Below are 20,011 nucleotides of genomic sequence, written 5' to 3' on the forward strand. Positions count from 1 at the left end.
GCCGGTTTGGCCGCCGCCTCGGCCTGGGGGCGAGGCCGCGTTTGGGCCTGGCGGGGCCGGCCGCTCTTGGGCCACCGCTGCGGCCTGTCCCAGCCCCGCCGTCGCTGATCCTCGTCTTGTCCCCCATTCCCCTGTGCGTTCTCTCCTCCCCAAACTGCTGCTCCTGGCCCCCGGCCCCTCACTCGGACCGAGCTGGGCTTTCCCGGACTCCCCCCGGGCAGGGACCCCCCGCCCCGTCGGCGGGCCCAGCACAGGCCGCGGCCCGGCCGCTCCCGGCGCAAGAGGCGGCTGCGACTCCGATTACAAACATCCGCGGCAATGCCCCGTTGTCCCCCCGGGACGGAACCCGCATTCTCCAGTCCTGCTGGGCTACCCGGGCCAGTGCGAAACCGGGGTCGGGCCGGTATTTCCCCGCGGGGCCCGGCTTGATTTTTCTCTCTCTCTCTCCCCCCTCCCTCCTCTCTCCCAGTCAGTCGGATGAACGGTCTCTGCAGGCCCGCTCAGCCGGCCCAGGTTTTTCCCGCGGGGGGGTGAGTATCTTGCTCGCTCCCGGTTGTGTCTGGCGGAGGAGACCAGGTCTGGCTGTCCCCGGGTGTCCCTGTCCCCTGTGAAAGAATCCTCCCCCTCTGTTTTGGGGTGATTTGTCTTAAGGCCTAGCTAAGCTGGCTCAGGTGCGGGCTGTTCGTGCCAGGCGCCTGGGTCCCCGGTGAGAAGGGGCCCGGAGGGAGCACTGCGGGGTGCAACCCAGCTCCTGCCACCTCCCGAAACCTTGGTAGGACCCCTGTCCACTGGGGTTGTGGCTCGGTTGTGGTTCCTGTGGCACCCCCATACCAAGGTGCAGCCCTGGGGGAATTGGGGTGCCCCATTTCCCAGTGTTGGTGGGACGTGCCTGGCAGTGCCCGCAGCGGGGCCGGGGGCCGGCAGTGCTGACGCGTCCAGGTGTCAGATTACAGGAGGCACCAGGGCTGCTCCCTTGGGTGTCTGACCGGCAACGGGCTTGTCGGGTGCCATGGGGTGCAGGGGACCCCCTGTACCGTGCGGGGTACCGCCTCTCTCCTGCCCCGTCGGCCTTTGCACTGGGGCGGGGAGAGCGGCACCGGCTGCCAAGTCCTTCCTGGGACAGCCAGGAGGGTGTCCCGGCCGCCTGGGTGCCGGCGGTGGCGGGGGGCTGTAGATTCTCTTGGCCAGGGCAGTGGATAGGAGCGTCGGTGGCGCGGGGGGACGTGGGAGCTGCTCCCTGCCTTCCCTGGTAGGCGTTTGTGGTGTATGCTGGGGACCCGGTGCCACCAGCAGGAACAGGTTTGGCCGGCCAGGGGAAGCGCTTAGTAGGTCAGCCGGGGTGGAGCTGGGCACGGCTGACGCCGGAGTGCCGCCGGCCCACCCAGCCCCCTGGAGTTAGTGGTGGCCTAGGTGCTGGCAGCAAATCATGGGCACTGGTGCCCCGTTTTGTGCACAGCCCAGACAGTCTTTGTGGGGTCACCTTGGGTGGGTCAGTCCTGCTGGTGGGCATGGTGGGGTTTGGGGCATGATGGGGGGCTCTGCTCTGAAGGGTGTGAGGACTTGTTGAGGCTGGGTGACTTGGCAGTACCTATCCCATTTTCCCAGTGGGGCAGGAGGGGTCGGCTGGGGGTCTGTGCCTTCGTGGGATGCTGTCTGTGGGGCATGGCTGATGCCTGGCTTTACACTGAAGGGCTGTGGGGCTGGAGATTTGCAAATTTCAGGGCTGATGTGGATAGGGGACAGATGCCTGGGGTGCTGCCATCTCCAGCTTATGCCCAGTATCCCTGTTCCCACAGATAGCGAGGGGATCCTTATGCACAACCCCATGAAATGAACAAAGCTCCACAGCCCACAGGAGGAGCCCCGACTGCCCCGCACCCTGCCCCTTCTCCTGGACTGCCGCAGGTAACCATCCCCCGCAGGGCTGGGGAACCCAGCTTTGCCTCCCCAGTTGGTGCCAGGGGCAGCAGTACCATCTTTTTCCCTCCCTGCCTTCTTCCAGCCGACGTTCCCACCTGGTCAGACGGCACCTGTGGTTTTTAACCCGGCACCGACCTCACAAATGAATACGCCTTCTCAGCCGCGCCAGGTAAGGATTTTGCCCAGAGCTGGAGAGGGTGATCAGGGGTATCCAGCAGCTTTCTGCTTCCTGGCCGAATAGCCCACACCATCATAGAACCCAGGGGTGTTAGGAGCATTGTGGTGCCCCTCGGGACTGGTGTGTGCCTGTGAAGGGGGAATGAGCCCATGATCTGGACTACGACTGCCACCTGAGGACCTCCTGGCCCTGGGGTGGGGGGACAGGCACCTCCAACGAGGATGCCCACAGAGTGACTGCTCTTCTCTCCTTCCTCCCCTGCCCCAAACCTCCCTTTTCCTCCTCTCTCAGTTTCCAGCAGGGCCTCGGGCTATTCACCAGCAGGTACTAACCCGCTTCCCCTGCCCTGCATGCTGAACACCCTTCCTCGACACTGCACAGAAACACCCACCTTGGGCATGAAGGGGCTGGGGAGCGTGTGGGGGCCCTGGAATCTGGGGACAGGCTGGTCTGGGGAAAATGTGGGATGCCTGCTCGAATTTGGGTAGGTTTCTCTGCAGTGTCTCCCCCGTTTCCTCCTTGCATGAAGCCTGCAGCATGTGGCTGTGCCTGTGCTAACTCTGGCCCGGGCTGTTGCTTCTGCCTGTGCCCTTCCTCATCTTCCTCTTCCTCACTGCTTTGCTTGGTCTCCCAAGGCCCTGCAGTGGCATGCAAGTCTCTGGACTTCCGTCAGCCCTCTTGTGTGGAGGAGCTGCTGGGGACAGATCTGGTGACATCCTTGGCTGTGCTGTCTTGGAGCTCATCAGACCCATCCTGCTCCTTGGGAGGTCCCTACAGGGGACCTCAGTATATTTGGGATGTGGGCACAGGGCTCCCTGGCCTCTTGTCCCTTTCTCTGCTATCCCTGTCCCAGTGCCAGTAACTCCTGTCTCTCTCTTTCCCCTTTTCCCTCTGTATGCGTGCGCTTGCTAACAGGGAGGATTCAGGTCTCTTCAGGTAACACTTTCTCCTTGCCCTGGGGGTGTGTGCGCGGACCCTTCCTTGCCCACTAGTCTCTGGGCTGGAGCTGCTGCTCCCAGGGCTGCTCTTGCCCAGCAGACAAGCTGGGTCGGGATGAACGGCATTGGCCGGGGTGGGAATAGGGAGCTCCACATGTTGTCCGGCTCCGGCATGGCGGGACTACAGGTCCCAGCATCCCCCGCGAGCGCCGGCAGCCGATGCAGAGCACGCTGGGACCCGCCGCCGCTGAGCTGAGCTGCGTGCGGCCGTGGCCGGCCCCGGGCGCTGGAGCTGCCGGCCCCGGGAGGGCTGGGCCGGGGCCGTGCCGGGCATGAGCTGGGTCGGGTGGACCCAGGCAGCCCCGCAGGTGCGTGGGGACAGGATAGTGCCGGTGTGGGGGGTGGCCTTGGGGGCTGCCGAGGCTGTGCTGCATCCCGGCAGAGTGGGGGGGCTGGTGTCTCCCCCCGTGTGCGGTAGTGGCAGATGAAGGTACTGGAGCTTCTGCTGATGCTGTGCCCCATCTCTCCCCAAGCATTTCTACCAGAACAGGGCACAGCCTCCTGCCAGTGCATCCCGCGTGCAGAGTAACACGACGGCTCGGCCCGGCCCTCCTGCCCATGTGTATCCAGCTGCTTCCCAGGTGATGATGATACCCTCCCAGATATCCTACACACCTTCCCAAGGAGCCTATTACATTCCTGGACAGGTGAGGGCTATGCTTCGGGCTCTATGGGAGGGGGTTGGGATGGGCAACAGTGGAAGGTGTTGTCTGGGATTGGAGCCCAGGTCTGTTTTGGGAGGGTGAAAGGGGTCTTGAGATTCTGAGCACCCACTGATTTGAGCAGGGTGCTTCTGGCTCTGTAGAGAGGCAGCAGGCAGTACTGGTCCCCTCCCCAACAGTTCCCCGAGTCACTTGATGTCTACTCTGCCTGTGTCCTGCTCACTGCCCCGGTGTACAACTAGTTTACAGGCAGGTTTGGGGTTATATCAGTGTTTTGGGCGTATATCCGTGCCCTGCAGGGGACATAACTGACTTTTCTTCTTCTCTCCCGTTGCAGGGTCGCTCCACGTACGTTGTCCCGACCCAACAGTACCCGGTCCAACCTGGCGCCCCTAGTTTTTACCCTGGAGCCAGCCCCACAGAGTTCGGGACTTACGGTACAGACAGTGGGGTTGCTCCACTCCCTGGTGTTCTTTCAGTCCCAGCACTTCCCCGTTTTTTTGCTTCCCTGCTTCTGGCCTCTGTGTATCCCACTGAGCCGAACACAGTTCACTGTGGCTGACTCTGTGACTCCATTGCAGACTGTTTTGGGGGACAGTTGCTTGTTGCCCAGCAGCAAGCTGGTCAAGTCCCACTGGTCCATTCACAGTCCACTCATCCCAGTCCTTTTCCAAATTGGGGCTGTTTAATATTTAACTCTGCTGGCGGAGGGCTGGGGCAGACTTTATCCCCTGCTACCCCCCCACTTGCTGTCAAGGTGGTGAGCAGTTCAGTGCTTGCTGACCCCCCTCAGCTCCTGCTCCTCAGGAGCTGATCTGGGGTACTCTAAGCCTGCCCCCTCCCGGTGCTTGGGAGTGTGATGTGAGCAGCCCCTCCTCCTTCCCCCTCCTCGCATGTGGCCACCCGGGCTGTGACTATATTTAGGCTTGGTTGGTCCCGGGAGGCCCAGCAGACACAGAAATGTGAGCCGAGGCCTCCGGCCTGGCCCCAGCACAGCAGCAAAGCATAGCCGGGGCAGAGATGGGCTTCTCCTGAGCCAGGTACGTGCCCGGCCTCCCTCCCTCTTGTCTAAGGGCCCAGCCAGCTCCTCTGAGGAGGGAGGTGGCCCCTGGCAGTGGCTGTCTCCTGTGCTTGTGCCAGGACACTGCTGCACCTTTGGGCACAGCTCTGGGACATGCTCTGGGTATCTCTGAGGTTCCAGGATGGGTATGCCACCAGTCTCTGCTTTGGGGCTGCTGTGGCTCTTCCTGGGGAAGCTGGCAGCAGCTCACCTCTTGCCTACAGGGCTGGTGTGGTGACCCAGCATGGTGTGCCTCTTGACAAATGAATCAGATTGGGTCTCCTGTCTGGTCCTCAGGGCTAGGCAGCTCAGGGTCTCCTTCCTTCCCCCCATGCCCAGCCCATCCTGATGTGTGACGCCTATTCAACGTCCCTGTGTGTCCCCTGAGCAAAGGGAGGGTCCCTGACTCAGGGATGAGGCAGTCACCAGAGCGCCTTGGTTGACTTCCAGGGTCAGTGCAGCAGGGACAATGCTAGAGCCAGAGGGGGTCAGGACCCAGCTGTGCCTGTCCCAACACCGGTATCCCTGTGGCACTGCTTTGGGGTGATGCTCACAGATGCCCTGGGAGGAATGGAGCACCTCTTGAGGGCTCTGCCAGCCCTGGATGGGGTCCAGCTCTGCCTCTGGCCCTCAGCACAGCTCCTTCCTCTGGGCTGGGCTTGCCAGGGGCTTGGGCTGCATGGGAAGCCTGAGCCCCTCAGCCTGGGTGTGAATGGAGGCTTCCTGGTGCCGCCCTTGGGCTGGTGTTGGCCCTGGGGAGATAAGGGCGCAGGCAGGAAGGCGGCTGCCTGCAGAGCCAGGACGCCTGTACCTGACATGGCCGAGTGTCCAGGCAGGGCTCTTGGTGGTGTGGAGCTGGTGGGCACGGTGGATGCCTGCAGGGCCTGGCTGGGCGTGGGGGTGGCGCGGGGACGCTCTCTGCTTCACAGGGAAGGAATTCAGTCAGGCCTGTCAGGCGGGTTGGGACAATCCAGGCCGGATGCGATGGGGGTTCGCTGCAGAGCAGCAAGGGCTCTCCGGGCTCCTGACAGACCCCTGTGTTTGGGAGATCAGGGAGGCTTCAGGACGGGCTTGGAGGATCTGTATTGGCTGGTCTGACGCTCTCTCCTCTCCTTCAGCGGGTGCATATTACCCAGCACAGGGGGTGCAGCAGTTCTCAGCAGGGGTCCCTGCTGCCCAGGTCATTGTGAGCCAGCAACCACCGATCCCCCCAAAACGAGAACGCAAGACGGTAAGGAACCATCTGCCTCCAGGCATGGGGGTACTCATGTGCAGGAGGGTGTGCTCGGGTGCAGGAGGGGGATGGTGTCAGCCCCAGGTGCTGTCGGTGTGTGGGATGGGTTGTGGTGCAGCATGCCAGGGAGAAGGCACAGGGCTGTGTCCCCATAAGCTGGATAGCTTAGCAAGGGAACTGGGGTGCATGGTGGGTGCTGGCGACCTTGGCCGTCCCGGCGGGCAGCATTGTGCTGAGTCATGGCTCCCGGGAGGGCGGGGGTGCCGCGGCTGCCAACTGCCGTCTGCTCCCGGAGATGCCGGTGCTCAGAGGCCTCGCATGGGGCCTATTTATAGCAGGGAACCGGCTGGCTGCCGGCATGGCCCCGTGCCGGGGGGCAGGGGTTGCCACTGGGAAGTGGGGTGCTGGCATTTCCTCATCAGTGGTGGGTTTGAGCTCTGCACTTGGTGTTCTGGGAGCAGAAGGTAGAGAGGACAAGACTCCTGGCTGCACTTTGCCCTGCACTGTAGTTCCAGCCATACCCACATGTACCCCTCTGGTCACCCCACAGCGGGGTGCCCTGTAGCTTCTGCTGCACTCATGGGCAGACATGGTGCAGGTGAGGCTGTGGGCATATAGGGTGTACGTAGAGCTCACTGCAGTTTCTGTATGCTGAGGCTAGTCCCCTGTATTGTCCCCAAAATGAGGGGGGTGGTCCTTCCAGCCCCTGTGCCAGCACAGTGATGCCTTGGGGTCCCCTGACTTCTGGAGATGGGCACTGGCCTGGGGACCTGCTGGCTTTAGCTGCCTGTTGAGATGGCTTGCAAGGCACTGGAAGTGGCCAGTGTCTTGTGGGACATCATGCCCTGTGGGGAGAGGATGTGGTACCCACTGGTCCGCAAACTGTGTGTGGCCGGGACAGGCACTGCAGTGAATGAACCTCCCTTTTCCCTTTGGAGGAGGGTGTCCTGGGGGTGTTTGGCTTAGGAAAAGAGGGTGGCCCATGTGTTGTGTCCTGCACCCTGCCAACAGCTTCCCCACTCTGCTCTGATTCTTGGACAGATCCGAATACGAGACCCCAACCAAGGCGGCAAAGACATAACAGAAGAAATTATGTCTGGAGCAAGGACCTCATCCACCCCCACCCCTCCACAGGTAAGTGGACCCTCTGACTTCCCAGCTGGTACAGAGGGAAGTGCACATGGCCCTGTTCAACTCTCTCTTTTCCCCCTCAGGCTGGAAGCGGTTTGGAGCCCCAGGCCAATGGAGAGACCCCCCATGTAGCAGTTATTGTCCGGCCTGGTAAGTGCCCCTGCCAGGACTGGGTGTGCCAGCTGGTGTGGCTGCAGCAAGGTTCCCTGGTATTGGCACTGCAGCATCTGAAATGCCAGCTCCACTGTTTCTTGGTTCTCCTGAGGCTTGTGTGGTCAGAGGCCATCCTTGTATATCTGGTGACCTGTGTCCCCTTCATGGATCCAGGAATGATTATGGGGGCTGCATACTCACCTCATCTGTCCCCTGGGCCCCATTGTCCCCATCACCCATTTGTGATGTGGCTTGGCAAATCTGTCCCTCTCTCTCCTGGAGATAGAGGGATCTGGGGAAGAATGTGGGATGAGCAGGGGATCAGAGAGCCATCCATTAATGCCATCCACTTTTCAGATGACCGCCCGAAGCCTGCGCTGGTGGTGAGCAAGCCCGTCTCCCTGGAGCCCAGCAAATCGGCATCCCCGTCGCCTCCCCCTCCCCTGATCCCTGAGGTGGAGCCCGTGGTGCTCTCACCTGTGACGCTGGTGCCAATGGAGCCTCCCGTGGACACGGACACAAAAGCGGAGCAGGGCGAGGCGCCACCTGACCCGCAAAAGACGTTAAGCGCCATCACTACAGTGCCAGGGGCTGCGGAGTTGCCCCTTGTGCCCGCGCCCAACATGGACACGGTGGCTGCGGAGGAGGAGGAGGAAGAGGAAGAGGAGGTTGCTATTCCCCTCCCGGAGCCCACCCCACAGGAGCCTGTTCCCCCAGAGGTGCCGCCGGTGCCCGTTGTTCCCTCGATGCCAGCCGTGCCCCTGGTGCCGGCTGCGCCATCGCCGCCACCTGTTGTACCACAGGCCCCTGAAGCGCCCGCCAAACCTGCCTCCCCCAGCCCCCCACCGCCCCGGGAAGAGCCCTGCCCCAAGCCCACTGCTGAGGCCAATGGGGTTTTGGAGGAGATGCCTGAGACGGTCCCTGAGGCACCTGTGTGCCAGCCAGTGCCGGTCTCTGAGCCGGAGCCTGTGCCCAGCCTGGACTCCCCCATTGCCCAGCCTGAAGAGCTGCCCCTACCCAATGGGGTGGAGGGCACCAGCAAAGTGGAGCCAAGTGAGGAGCAGCCTGAGTCGGATGTCAGCCCCATCTCAGAGCCTGAAGAGCCAGCCCAGCCTGGCACCCCTGCCTCCCCACCTGCAGAGGAGGAGGAGGAGGAGAGTGAAGGCCCTGGTGAGACCCAGGAGCGAAGCTTGAGCCCAGCCCCTGCCCCCTCGCAGATCTCGGAGGCGACCGCGCAAGGTTGGGAATGCTGGGCTGTAGAGTGCCCCAGGGTGGGTGTTGGGTGATGGGGGGCATCAGATGGGTGTGATGCTAGGCATGAGGTACAGGGAGGGTGTTGGAGAGGGGGATGTGGTTAGGGATACAGGATGTATAGGTATGGGATGCTGAGAGGGACAAGGTGCCTGTTGATGTGGGATCAGGGAGATGTCTGGAGAGTGTGTCTGTGTGGAGGTGTATGGGGTGGGTATAGAGGGCTGTGTGTGTGTCACGGAGAATGGAAGTGCATTTTACATGATGCCTTACACTGGGATGTAGGGTGGGTGTATCAGGGTTGTATCTGAGGATTGTCTGCAGTCCTTGAGGGCACTGGGAGGTGGAGGATTGGCAGGGAAGTTGTATGACATGCTGTGTAGGGGTATGCAAGTATACAGGGGTGCTTGAGGAAAGTGGGGTGCCCTTGGGATGTGTTGGGGTTTTTCTTTTTATTTTTAGCACTCCTGCATAGGAGTGTTGGAGTTACATAGGAGTGACAGGGAAGATAAGTTCATAGGATGTGTTTATGTAGAGTGCCTTGGGCAGGGATACAGGGGTGCTGTAGGAGGGCAGCCTGAAGTTAGATACATCTAACTTCACATATCTGTATGGGCTGGTGTATGGGGTGCCAGGGAGGGGAGTGTGTATGGGAACAGATTTGTATGGGATTGTCCCTGTAAGAGCAGTGTGGGTGTGTTCAGGGATCCTCTGACAGGATGGGGAGCATGCACTAGGGTAGTGGTGTGGATGGGAGGCTTTGATGAGGCACATGGTAAACTGGGGTGTGTTTGGGGATGGGGGCTGTGATATGGTGGCAGGACCACATCCCTGTGGCTCCATCTTGAAGCTCGCCTGGTTTTACTGGGGCCTTGCTGGTGATCGCATAGCTGGTGTCAGGGTACTGGGGACTGGGAGGGTTCCTGTCTTTCACCTTCCTGCCTCTCCTCCCAGTCGCCATGTCGGTGCCAAAGAAGAAACGAAGGATGAAGGAGCTGAACAAGAAGGAGGCAGTAGGTGATTTGCTGGATGCCTTTAAAGAGGTGAGTGTCCCAGGGGTGTCTGGGGATCACCCAGTGTCCCATCTGCTCCTGTGATGAACTCTGCTTTGTGCCATCGTGTCTGGGCCACTGATGCTCTGTGATGGTAATGAGGATCTGAGGTGGGGTGGACACTGAGGTGTGGGGTGAAGGGGACAGGACCAGGCTCATGGGTGACTGCTGTCCCTGTCCCCCGATGCAGTCTCAGACTGGTGATAGTGCCTCGGAGGCGGAGAACAAGCCCCCTGTATCTGCCCCTGCCAGTGAAGCAGAGGATGTGGCTCCTGCCCGTCCACAGGAAGAGTCAGAAGAGACGTGGGAGGAGAAGGAAGACAAGTTGGCCCCAGAGAAGGGCAAGGCTGCTGGCCAGAAGTACGGCTACAAGGAAGGTGAGCTGTGCCTGGGCACAGTGCTCTGCTGGCAGCCACCAACTCTGGACCCAGCAGTGGGGAGAGTGGGGAAGGTGTGGGTGGCATGGTCCCACAGTCCTGAATTTCACATTCTCCTCCCATCTTGTCCTCAAGCTTGGCATGGGGTGAGGAACAGAATTCCCAGCACAAGGGTCCTGGCAGGAGGCAGGGAGCTGGTGGCATCAGGTTTTCTAAGCATGCATGGTTATGCTCATGGTATACCAGGCTGGGGCAGTTCTGTGGTTGTCTACATCCCACCTCGCTTGTCCCTGTGTGGACCCAGACCCACCATAGCTCAGGGTGGAGAATATGGGACAGACTGTATCAGTCTCCCTCTTGCCCTCCACTGCAGAGCAATGGAAGCCACTGAACCCTGAGGAGAAGAAGCGATACGACCGGGAGTTCCTGCTGGGCTTCCAGTTCATCTTTGCCAGCATGCAGAAACCTGAGGGGCTGCCACAGATTACAGATGTGGTGCTGGACAAGGTCGGTGCGGCCCTGGAAACTGGGGAATTGTGGGTGGTGCTTGGGTGGGGGTCAGGCTCCTTTTTTTGCCATGTGAAGGTGGGGCAGGGACTTAATTTTGTGCTCAGGGTCCTGTTGCAGCATCTGCAATGACCCTTGAGCCTGGGTTTGATGGATGTGGGGGGGGGCACCTCTGGGGCCTTTTTTCCAGTTCCTTGTCCCGGCGCTGAGGCTGGGGGATGGATCCGTCCCGCTCCTCTGCCCCCGGGCATCCTCAGCCGTGTGTACCTTCACAGGCCAACAAGACCCCACTGCGGGCAATCGACCCCATCCGCCTCAGTGGCATGAACTGCAGCCCTGACTTCACCCCCTCCTTCGCCAACCTTGGCCGGCCTGTCATGGGCAACCGGGGCCTGGTGAGTGTGTCCTCGCTTCATTCCTGCCATCCTGCTCTGCCTCTCTGTGATGATCAAGCTTTTGAGCCGCTGTGTCTGGGCCACTGATGTCTTTGATGGAGTTGAGGATCTGAGTAGGCGGACTGGGATCTTCTGGGAGCCAGCTCACATGGTCCCAGAGCAGAGAGCTGAGTTTCTTCTCTGTGTGTCAGCCTTCAGGGTTGGGTCCCCGCCGCTCCCAGCAGAGCCAGAGGAAGGAGCCCCGCAAAATCATTGCTACTGTGTCCCTCAATGAGGATGTCAAGCTGAACAAGGCCGAGAAGGCCTGGAAACCCAGCAGCAAACGTGCTTCCGAGGAGGAGGATCCTGAGAATATCAAGACACAGGTGGGAGCTGTGGTGGGCAGGCAGTCAGAGGGCCTGGGGGAAGGCTGCCCAGCTCTTGCTGACATTGTTGCCCTTGCAGGAACTGCTCCGCCGTGTCCGCAGCATCCTCAACAAGCTGACGCCCCAGATGTTCCAGCAACTAATGAAGCAGGTGATGGAGTTGTCCATCGACACGGAGGAGCGGCTCAAGGGTGTCATCGACCTCGTCTTCGAGAAGGCCATCTCGGAGCCAAACTTCTCTGTTGCCTATGCTAACATGTGCCGTTGCCTTATGGGGGTGAGCAGAAGCTGGGCAGTCTCCTGCTGAGTGGGCAAGGTTTTTTTGGCCATATCAAGCTGACCTTAGTAGTGTGCAGGTCCTTCTATATGGAGTGGAGAAACTGGGGTGTGTGGATGGAGGACCAAGTTCAGTCTCAGCAGAGCATCACAGTGTTGTGTCTTTTCTTTGATTTGAAAGCACCACCTTAGTGTTGGCCAGCTTTTGGGGGAGACACAACTCATACCCCTTCTCTGGGTTGTACCTCTCCCTGCAGCTTAAAGTGCCCACAACAGACAAGCCCACAGTGACTGTGAACTTCCGCAAGCTGCTGCTTAACCGCTGCCAGAAGGAGTTTGAGAAGGACAAGGATGATGATGAGATCTTTGAGAAACGGCAGAAGGAGATGGATGATGCCAGTGCTGTGAGTTGGGGTCAGGGTCTGTGGCTGAGGGCTGGTGTGGGTGTCCTTGGGCTGGCTCTGGACACTGAACTGGCCTGCCGGGCTTTTCGTGCAGCCTGAGGAGAAGGCGCGTATGAAAGATGAGCTGGAGGAGGCGCGGGACAAGGCCCGACGACGATCCCTGGGCAACATCAAGTTCATTGGAGAGCTCTTCAAACTCAAGATGTTGACAGAGGCCATTATGCATGACTGTGTGGTGAAGCTGCTCAAAAACCATGATGAGGAGTCTCTTGAGTGCCTTTGCCGCCTGCTTACGACTATCGGCAAGGACTTGGACTTCGAGAAAGCCAAGGTACTCCTTGCCCTGCCTTACCTTGCCCTTCCCTTGCCTTTGGGAGGAATGTTACCATGGTTCTGTCCCTCTATAGCCCAGGATGGACCAGTACTTCAATCAGATGGAAAAGATCATCAAAGAGAAAAAGACATCATCACGAATCCGTTTCATGCTGCAGGATGTGATTGACCTAAGACGGGTAAGGTTCATGGAATGCAGTTGCCTGGGGACTGTCTTCCATCCGCTGCTTGGTCCCTTCGAGCTGCCTGCCTATATCCTATGTATTGTTATGTATGGCCTATTGTTCCAGCAATCCTTGTGTCCCCTCTAGGGGAGAGGTGGGTATGTGAGCTGTGGCCAGCCCCAGAGACACCATGCTAGCCCTTGGCCTTGGTTATCATGGTAGTGGTAGTGGGCACACAGTAACTGGCAGCTGTTTAATGCAGGAGGGCTCTGGAAACTGAGCCTTTTTGTGCCAAAAGCTGCCACAACACATAGAGAGCAATGATGGCTGAGACAGAAGATGAACCTGAGACTTTGAGAGTGGGATGGCTGGGAAGGGGGAATGCCTTTCCCTCCATCTTCCAGCCATCTCAGTTCCCTCTTCCCTCCTTCCCTGCCCTCTGCAGAGTAGCTGGGTGCCGCGGCGAGGAGACCAGGGCCCCAAAACCATCGATCAGATCCACAAGGAAGCAGAGATGGAGGAGCATCGGGAACACATCAAAGTGCAGCAGCTCATGTCAAAGGACAAGAGGAGAGGACCCCCTGGGCCATCCTCCGGTGGTGAGTGCCTGGGGCTTGGGGGCACTTGAGTTTGCCAGGGGTGGGTTGCTCCTGCTGGACTCTGCTCAAGGCTGGTTTCCACCTTATGACTGTCCCTCTTGTGCTCAGGACGCAGTAGCCTGGTTGCAGATGATGGCTGGAACACAGTGCCCATCAGCAAGGGCAACCGGCCCATCGACACCAGCCGGCTAACGAAGATCACCAAGGTGAGTGAGGCTGGGGGTGTGGGTGTGGCAGCCAAGCAGGCTGCCTGGCCTAGATCCTGCCTTGGTGTGGGGATCAGGTCTGACTGTCTGTCTCCACCTGCAGCCTGGATCCATCGACTCCAATAACCAGCTCTTTGCACCGGGTGGGCGGCTGAGCTGGGGCAAAGGCAGCAGCGGAGGGTCTGGCGCGAAGCCCACAGATTCAGGTAGGCAGTATGGGTCTAGCTGGGTGCTGTGGGACAGAGTGGGAGGTGATCCTTCCCCTGGCAGTTCCTCGACCAGGGAGTTGCCAAACTCTGAGACTTCCCTCTTTTCACGCCCAGCATCTGATTCAGGGCGACCAGCCACAAGCACCTTGAACCGCTTCTCAGCGCTCCAGCAGTCAATGCCTGCCGAGAGCCCAGAGTCCCGCCGTGTGGTGCAGAGGTGAGGGGCCAGCCCTGCCTTGGTAGATGGGTGTGTGGGGGTGAGGGAGAGCCCCTGATTCAGGCTTGTTATTGATCAGGGTATAGGCAAGTTACAGTATCTAGATTTGCCCTGTGGCAAGATGGGGCCTTGAGGGAGCTGAGTCAGTGGTGAATCTTTGTGGCAAGGAAGATTGACCTCACCCTGAGTGCCCTCCCTACTGTTTGGCACTTGGGTGGCTACCCCTGGGTGCTTGGTCTGGCCTGGGGATCCTTGGATAGACATTAATGGGTGGGAGTATGAGTTCCCCAAAGAGAGTTGGACTGTGAGGAACCCCAAGAGGGCTGGAGTTTGGATTTGTTCAGGAGCAGAGGAAAACAAAGGGAGGCTTTTGCATCAGAAGGAAGGTGTGGGTAGGACAAAGGCAGGCACTGCTCAGCCATGCTAAGGAGCAGAATAAAAGGAAAAGCGTATGAGTTGGAGTGGGGGAGAAATACAGAAAGTTTTCCTCCAAGAATGGTCAAGTGCTAAAAGAGGTGGGGATTGGAGTGGCACAGCCTCACCTTACAGAGTTCTACAGTCTGGGGTCGGGGAGGGTGATGATGGGCTCTTCACACTGTGTACATCTTCCTCTCACCCAGGAGCAGCTCCAGCCGTGACAGGTCAGAGAAGGCTGGAGACAGAGGGGACCGGGAGTCACGTTCAGAGAAGGGCAGTGACCGTCTAGAGCGTCCTGACCGGGGGGAGAGAGCAGACAGGAACAGGTCTGCCCTCACCAAGAGGAGCTTCAGCAAAGAGACAGAGGACAGGAGCCGAGAACGGGAGAAGCAGGGAGGCCCCGAGGCCGTGCGCAAGGCTGCGAGCATGACGGAGGAACGGGACCGGAGCCGAGAGACCAGTGAGCTGGGGAGGAGCGATATCCCAGGGCCTGGCTGCACCTGCAGCTCTGCCTGTTCCAGGTGATGCCTGATCCTTGCTCTTTTGTTGCAGTTAAACAAGAGCCAACCCCTCCTGCAACATCCACCAAGCCTGTACTGTCAGAAGAGGAACTGGAGAAGAAATCCAAGGCGATCATAGAGGAGTACCTTCACATCAATGACATGAAGGTGGGAGAAGGGAGTGGCCAAGCACCCTAACACACCATACATGTTCCCCTGACATGCCATATGCGTCCCCCCGTGTGGTAGCGCTGTTGGGCAGGGTTCTGGTGGTGCCTGGATGGGGGAGCCAGAGCTGGCTGTAGGGCAGTACTGACCCCTCTTTTCCCTGCAGGAGGCCCTGCAGTGTGTGCAGGAGCTGGGCAGCCCCTCCTCGCTCTACATCTTTGTGCAAAATGGCATCGAGTCCACGCTGGAGAGGAGCACCATCTCCCGTGAGCACATGGGAGCCCTGCTCTGCCAGCTGGTGAAGGCAGGCACGCTCTCCAAGGAGCAGTATTACAAAGGGTGAGGGGCTGGGGCAGCCTGGCTTTGAATTTGGCCCTGCCTTGGGTAGGATTCAACACTGAGACATCCTGAAAGTCCCTCCTAGCCAAGGGTATGGGGACTACTGGATCCCAACAGCTCCCTCTGCTCTTCAGGCTGCGGGAGATCTTGGAGATTGCGGAGGACATGGAGATTGACATCCCACACATCTGGCTGTACTTGGCTGAGCTCATCACCCCCATCCTGCAAGAGGAAGGCATCCCCATGGAGGAGCTGTTCAGGTGAGGGCTGTGCTCCTCAGCAGGGGTGGCACGGGGGGCCTCCCGGGGGCAGGTAGCTCACCCAGGTCTCTTGTGCCCCACAGGGAGATCACAAAGCCCCTGGTGCCCATTGGGAAAGCCACCACACTGCTGGTTGAGGTGCTGGGCTTGTTGTGCAAGGGCATGGTAAGTGCATGGGGCTTGTGTGGTTGCTGGCTGCTGTCTCAAGGACTGGCATCCTGCCTGTGGGCCAAGTGGGCATGTGGGGATTGAACGCCCCTGCCACCAGAGAGGATGGTGAGGGGCATCCCTTTCAGTGTCTGGGTCATGGGGCTGGCATGGCCAAACCACTGTATCTTCCTCCCTGGCAATGGAGGGCATGGCGTGCTGATAACAACTGTCTGTCCCTCAGGGCCAGAAGACAGCAGGAAAGCTGTGGCGGGATGGAGGCCTGAGCTGGAAGGAATTCCTGCCTGAGGACCAGGATGTCAACAAATTTGTCACAGAGCAGGTGGGGTCTTGGTGGCAGCGAGGGGCAAAGGTGGGCTGTGGGCAGACCTTGGGCAGGGTAGGAGGGGCGCTCCGCTGTGCTGCCTTCAAGAGCTCTCTGCCTGCTTCCCCAGAAATTGGAGTACACAATGGGGGACAGCTCAGACATGCCAAGCCGAAAGGAGCTGACCTCTGAGGAGCTGTGCAAGCAAATAGACAAACTGCTGAAGGAGAACCCGAACAACCAAAGAATATATGACTGGATTGAGGTGAGGGTGGGGGCACAATGCCTGAGTGTCTGGATGCTCCCTGCTGGCTCAGTCTCCAGCTCACACTCCTTTACCCTCCCCTCTCCAGGCCAACCTGAGTGAGCAGCAGGTCTCGTCCAACACGTTTATCAGGGCCCTGATGACGTCTGTGTGCCACTTGGCCATTGTCTGTGAGTACCAGGGCGAGGTGGGAGCAGTGGGGGTTCCCCTGCCTACAGTGCCCCTCTCACACCCTGTCCATTGCAGTTGAGAACCCGTACCGCGTGGATGCCATGGTCATCCGCAACCAAGCCAAGCTGCTCCAGAAATACCTGCGCGATGAGCAGAAGGAGCTCCAGGCACTCTATGCTCTGCAAGCCTTGGTGGTGAAGTTGGACCAGCCTCCCAGTGAGTATCGTGGGTGTGGGTGGGTTGAGGAGGAGGTGGCAAATGTGTCCGCACCCCAGCAGGGTGGCTGGTGCCTGGAGGATAGCAGATTCCCCTTTGTCCCCCCAACCCAGACCTGCTGCGGATGTTCTTTGATGCCCTCTACGATGAGGACGTCATCAAGGAGGAGGCTTTCTACAAGTGGGAGTCCAGCAAGGACCCAGCCGAGCAGCAGGGCAAAGGGGTGGCTCTCAAATCGGTGACAGCCTTTTTCACCTGGCTCCGGGAAGCTGAGGATGAGTCGGACAACAACTGAGCAGCTATGAGGAGGAGGAGGAGGAGGAAGAGGGGAGAGAGAGCGGGGGCACCCTAGGGAGTGACTCCATCCCTTCCCATCCCTGGCCCCCATGGACTTGCTGATGCCAGGGTAGAGGGACCTGCTGTGCCCCTTGCAGCCCCTCTCTCTCTTTTTTTCAGTTCTCCTCTCTCTTCTTCCTCTGCCCTGGTTCTGTTTGTAAGGCCTGTATGAGTTTGTCATGATGATAATAAACAGATGCTGACTGAGGCGGTGGCTGCCATGGGTCCCCTTGGGGACCCTCTTCGCCCCCCTCCCAGCGCAGGCACACCGGGTCTCTGGGAGTGGGGCAGAGCACCCCTGGATTCATGTCATGGAGAGGGGGGGATGGGATGGGGACATAACTCTCCCCTCTTCTCCCTCCTTCTTTCTCCTCTCCCCTTCTTGATGAAATATAGAGAGATTATATATATATAAACTTATTAAATTTGGTTTGGGGACAGGAGCGTGATTTCTCCCCCTCCCCTGTCCTCTCTCTATTCCTCCATCACTGCCTGGACCCACTCCCCTGTATGGTTTTTAAATTTTAAATATAAATCATTCCCCCCCCCAGCTCCTGCTCTGACACCTGGGGAGGGTGCCGGGGAGGAGGGGGGGTGGCCCCTCCTCTCTGGGCCAGGCTGAGTCCCCTTCATGACCCCAAAAGCCCCCATCCTCTTCCCAAACGTTTAAGGCCACAATTGGGCAAGTGACAGGGCGGCCCCCTCATCCGCGTCCCCTGTATTTATAGAGCGCCGGATGTGACGAGCCGCATGTGTAATTATTAAAACAAGGATTCAATTACTGGTCACGTGAATTTGTAAATAATTTTTTTTTCTTTTTTTTTTTTTCTTTATGGAGTATTTAATTGAAGATTTAAAGGCATCTTTTCACCTTAAAACTGGAAATAAAAGAACATTGCTAAATAATGCCCCGTGTGCCGCTGTTGCCGCCCCACCCTCCCATGTCCCTTGTGCCTGGGCTGGTGTGGGGGTGCCAGCCTTGAGCATGGGCAAGGACCAGTCTCCCCTGTCACTGCAAGGCAGGTAGGTACCCCCCACTCCAGGGCTGGAAGGGTGGCAAAGGGGTTGGATGTGCCTGGAGCCAGGCCCCCTGGACTCCTCTTGCTGGCACTACCTGGCACAGGGTCTTTGGAGGTGGAACAGACAGCCCTTCCCACTGTGGAGCAGAGCCCTGATGTCCCCAGTTGTCCCTTTTCCCACAGTCATGAGTAGTGGAACCACCATGGTCTCCTCAGGGAGGAGATGGGAGATGTGTGCCAGGTTCCCCCTACACCTTCCAGTGTGGGAGGGCATTTTTCCATCAGCCCCCTCCTGGCCTTGTCTTGCAGTTGGAGTGGAGATGGGGCACAGCTGGCTCCTGCAGGGGTTCCCCTGTGGGATATCCCTGCTGGGGACAGAGGCTGGTCCCCCTTGGGGCTGGAGGTTGGTCTTTGCTTCCTTGGGCTGCCTCTTGCTGAGTCACCCTGGCCGTGGCCCAGAGGGTACAGAGTAATTAACCGGAGGCTGTTCCCCAGATTAGAGGCTGATCTGTCTGAGCTGCAGCCCTGGCATCACTAATGCTGGGAAACAGTTGGCAGCGAAAGGCCTCGGGATGGAGACTGGGCAGGAACTCCCCATGACTGGGAATGAGTAAGGAGGGAGGGAGACCCTTTGAGCTGTTTGGGTAACCTGCTTCCCAGGGGCCAGAGAGGGTGGCACGGCAGCAGTGCCCTCCTGTGCCAGGGGAAAGGTACCACAGCACTAATTGCCATCAGTAGATTTCGGAATGAACACGGGTTGACCCATCAGCCTGGCCATCAGCGCTGGCCTGGATCTCCGGCAGGGGCCGTTGTGTCAGACGTGATGCTCCAAAGCCTGCACCCACCTGTCCCCATCCCAGCTCCACGGGGCTGGGAGGCTGTTCCAGAGGCTGAGTGCTCCTTCCCGCTCCACCAGACCCTCGGGGGCGGGTAGGGGCAGGCAGGTCTGGGGTTGAGGGGTGCCCTGTTTCTGCAGGGTCCTAGCCCTTGTCCCCCCCCCGGGGGGTGTACCGGGGCCGGGCGGGGCGGCGCTGTCCGCGGTGCTGGCACGGCGCTCTCCGCGGTGGCCGGCCTTCTTCCCCTCCTCCTCAGCCCCCTCCTCTTCCTCCGTCCATCCTCCTCCTCTCCGCGCCCCCTCCTCTTCCTCCATCCCCCTCTTCCTCTTCCTTCAGCCCCCCTCTTCCTTCATCCTCCCCGGCTGCCTTCATCCCCCCTTCCATTCTCTCCTCATCTCCCCTTCCTCCTCTTCCTCCCGGCCTCCCTCTCCCCCGTTCTCCCCTTCCTCCCTCTCCCTCATCCTTCTTCCCCCTCCGACTTCCCTTTCTCAGCCTTCCTCCCGCACATTCTCCTCCTTTTCCTCCTCCTCTTCTTCCCGCCTCCCCCTCTCCCTCCTCTTCCTCCCCCAGCAGTGACGTCTCTGGACGTGCTGCTCCCGGCCCGGCGCAGGCACCGCTGGCGGCTCCGGTGCTGCTGGGGGCTTCGGTACCGCGGCCCGGCCCGGCTCGGCAGCGGCTCCGGCGGGGCACGGGCGCTGTCCGGGGCCGCCCATGCGGCCGGGGGGCGATGTGGGCGGCGCGGAGCCGGCGGTAGTGCCCGCACCGGGGCCCCCCCGGGAGCATGGGCTGCATCGGCTCCAAAACCACCATCGGTGGGTGAGCGGCACCGGGATGGGACCGGGGACTTGGGGGAGTAGGGGGTCCTAGGGTATGGAGAGTGTTAAGGGAACTTGAGGATGGGGAAGGGGGTGTGCGGGGGCTGCTGGGGGCGGCCGAGGGGCTGCAGGTGGTACGATGGGGCCGTGGGGGGCTACGGAGGCTGGGGGATATGGGAAGGTGAAGAGCAGGGAGCTGAGGGGGATCCAGGGAATGGAGCGATGGCGCATGGGGATTGGGAGGCTGTGAGGGCTGTAGGGTAGGGAATTATGGAGGTGGGGGGGTACACAGAATTGGGGTATCTAAGTGCGTTATGTATACAGAATGCTTGAGGGCTCTGGAGGACTTTGGTACATAAAGGGTGATGGGGGCTATAGATGGGTGGGGGTTTGGAAGCTGGGACTGCTGCTCCGGAGCAGCTGGGTGACCCAGGGAGTGCAAGGAGATATGGGGGGTGTGGATGTGTAGAGGCTGGGGCGATTGGAGTGGTTGGACTGCAGCTCTG

General features: G+C 59.7%; 2 protein-coding genes and 2 non-coding genes across 10 annotated transcripts in view; all 4 read left to right on the forward strand.

Moving 5' to 3' along the window:
* The first annotated feature begins 351 nt into the window (after positions 1-351).
* On the forward strand, positions 352-17,741 carry EIF4G1 (eukaryotic translation initiation factor 4 gamma 1). 7 transcript variants are annotated; one of them, XM_015638152.3, is made up of 34 exons: positions 352-530; positions 1,797-1,905; positions 2,003-2,089; positions 2,390-2,422; positions 3,014-3,034; positions 3,570-3,743; positions 4,096-4,195; positions 5,937-6,049; positions 7,094-7,186; positions 7,267-7,333; positions 7,694-8,575; positions 9,542-9,630; positions 9,830-10,016; positions 10,390-10,523; positions 10,781-10,918; positions 11,110-11,283; positions 11,363-11,560; positions 11,817-11,963; positions 12,058-12,294; positions 12,371-12,475; positions 12,906-13,059; positions 13,168-13,265; positions 13,369-13,471; positions 13,601-13,691; positions 14,312-14,568; positions 14,661-14,776; positions 14,943-15,115; positions 15,250-15,375; positions 15,459-15,540; positions 15,767-15,865; positions 15,978-16,112; positions 16,201-16,282; positions 16,359-16,499; positions 16,613-17,741. In XM_015638152.3, the coding sequence occupies exons 2-34, from the start codon at positions 1,831-1,833 to the stop codon at positions 16,792-16,794; spliced, it is 4,893 nt and encodes a 1,630-aa protein (XP_015493638.1). In that variant the 5' UTR covers positions 352-530; positions 1,797-1,830; the 3' UTR covers positions 16,795-17,741. The 7 variants fall into 7 exon arrangements, with proteins under 7 accessions (XP_015493638.1, XP_015493640.1, XP_015493637.1 ...); XM_015638154.3 differs by having other exon boundaries at positions 354-530; positions 10,799-10,918; positions 13,589-13,691; XM_015638151.3 differs by having other exon boundaries at positions 355-530; positions 13,589-13,691.
* Positions 9,676-9,752, forward strand: LOC117244898. Its single transcript, XR_004498824.1, has one exon. It is a non-coding gene; the product is annotated as a small nucleolar RNA SNORD66 (small nucleolar RNA).
* On the forward strand, positions 10,961-11,035 carry LOC117244899. The gene has a single exon (XR_004498825.1). It is a non-coding gene; the product is annotated as a small nucleolar RNA SNORD66 (small nucleolar RNA).
* Positions 17,742-19,144: 1,403 nt separating the features above from the next.
* The window catches only part of FAM131A (family with sequence similarity 131 member A), a 6,111-nt gene continuing 5,244 nt past the window's right edge, over positions 19,145-20,011 (forward strand). The window contains exon 1 of the mRNA XM_015637049.2: positions 19,145-19,502. Within this exon, the coding sequence (XP_015492535.1) occupies positions 19,472-19,502 (31 nt within the window). The 5' untranslated portion in view covers positions 19,145-19,471. The remainder of the gene's footprint in view (positions 19,503-20,011) is intronic.

Source organism: Parus major, chromosome 9, assembly GCF_001522545.3.
Source record: "Parus major isolate Abel chromosome 9, Parus_major1.1, whole genome shotgun sequence".
Taxonomy (NCBI): domain Eukaryota; kingdom Metazoa; phylum Chordata; class Aves; order Passeriformes; family Paridae; genus Parus; species Parus major.

What these genes read in the sequence shown, in the direction of transcription:
- EIF4G1 (XM_015638151.3), top strand. Translation starts at nt 1,831, where the DNA reads ATGAACAAAGCTCCACAGCCCACAGGAGGAGCCCCGACTGCCCCGCAC. An exon ending in TCCCGCCGTGTGGTGCAGAG is followed by an intron (nt 13,692 to 14,311) that starts GTGAGGGGCCAG and finishes CCTCTCACCCAG; the next exon opens with GAGCAGCTCCAGCCGTGACA. An exon ending in GTGCCACTTGGCCATTGTCT is followed by an intron (nt 16,283 to 16,358) that starts GTGAGTACCAGG and finishes TGTCCATTGCAG; the next exon opens with TTGAGAACCCGTACCGCGTG.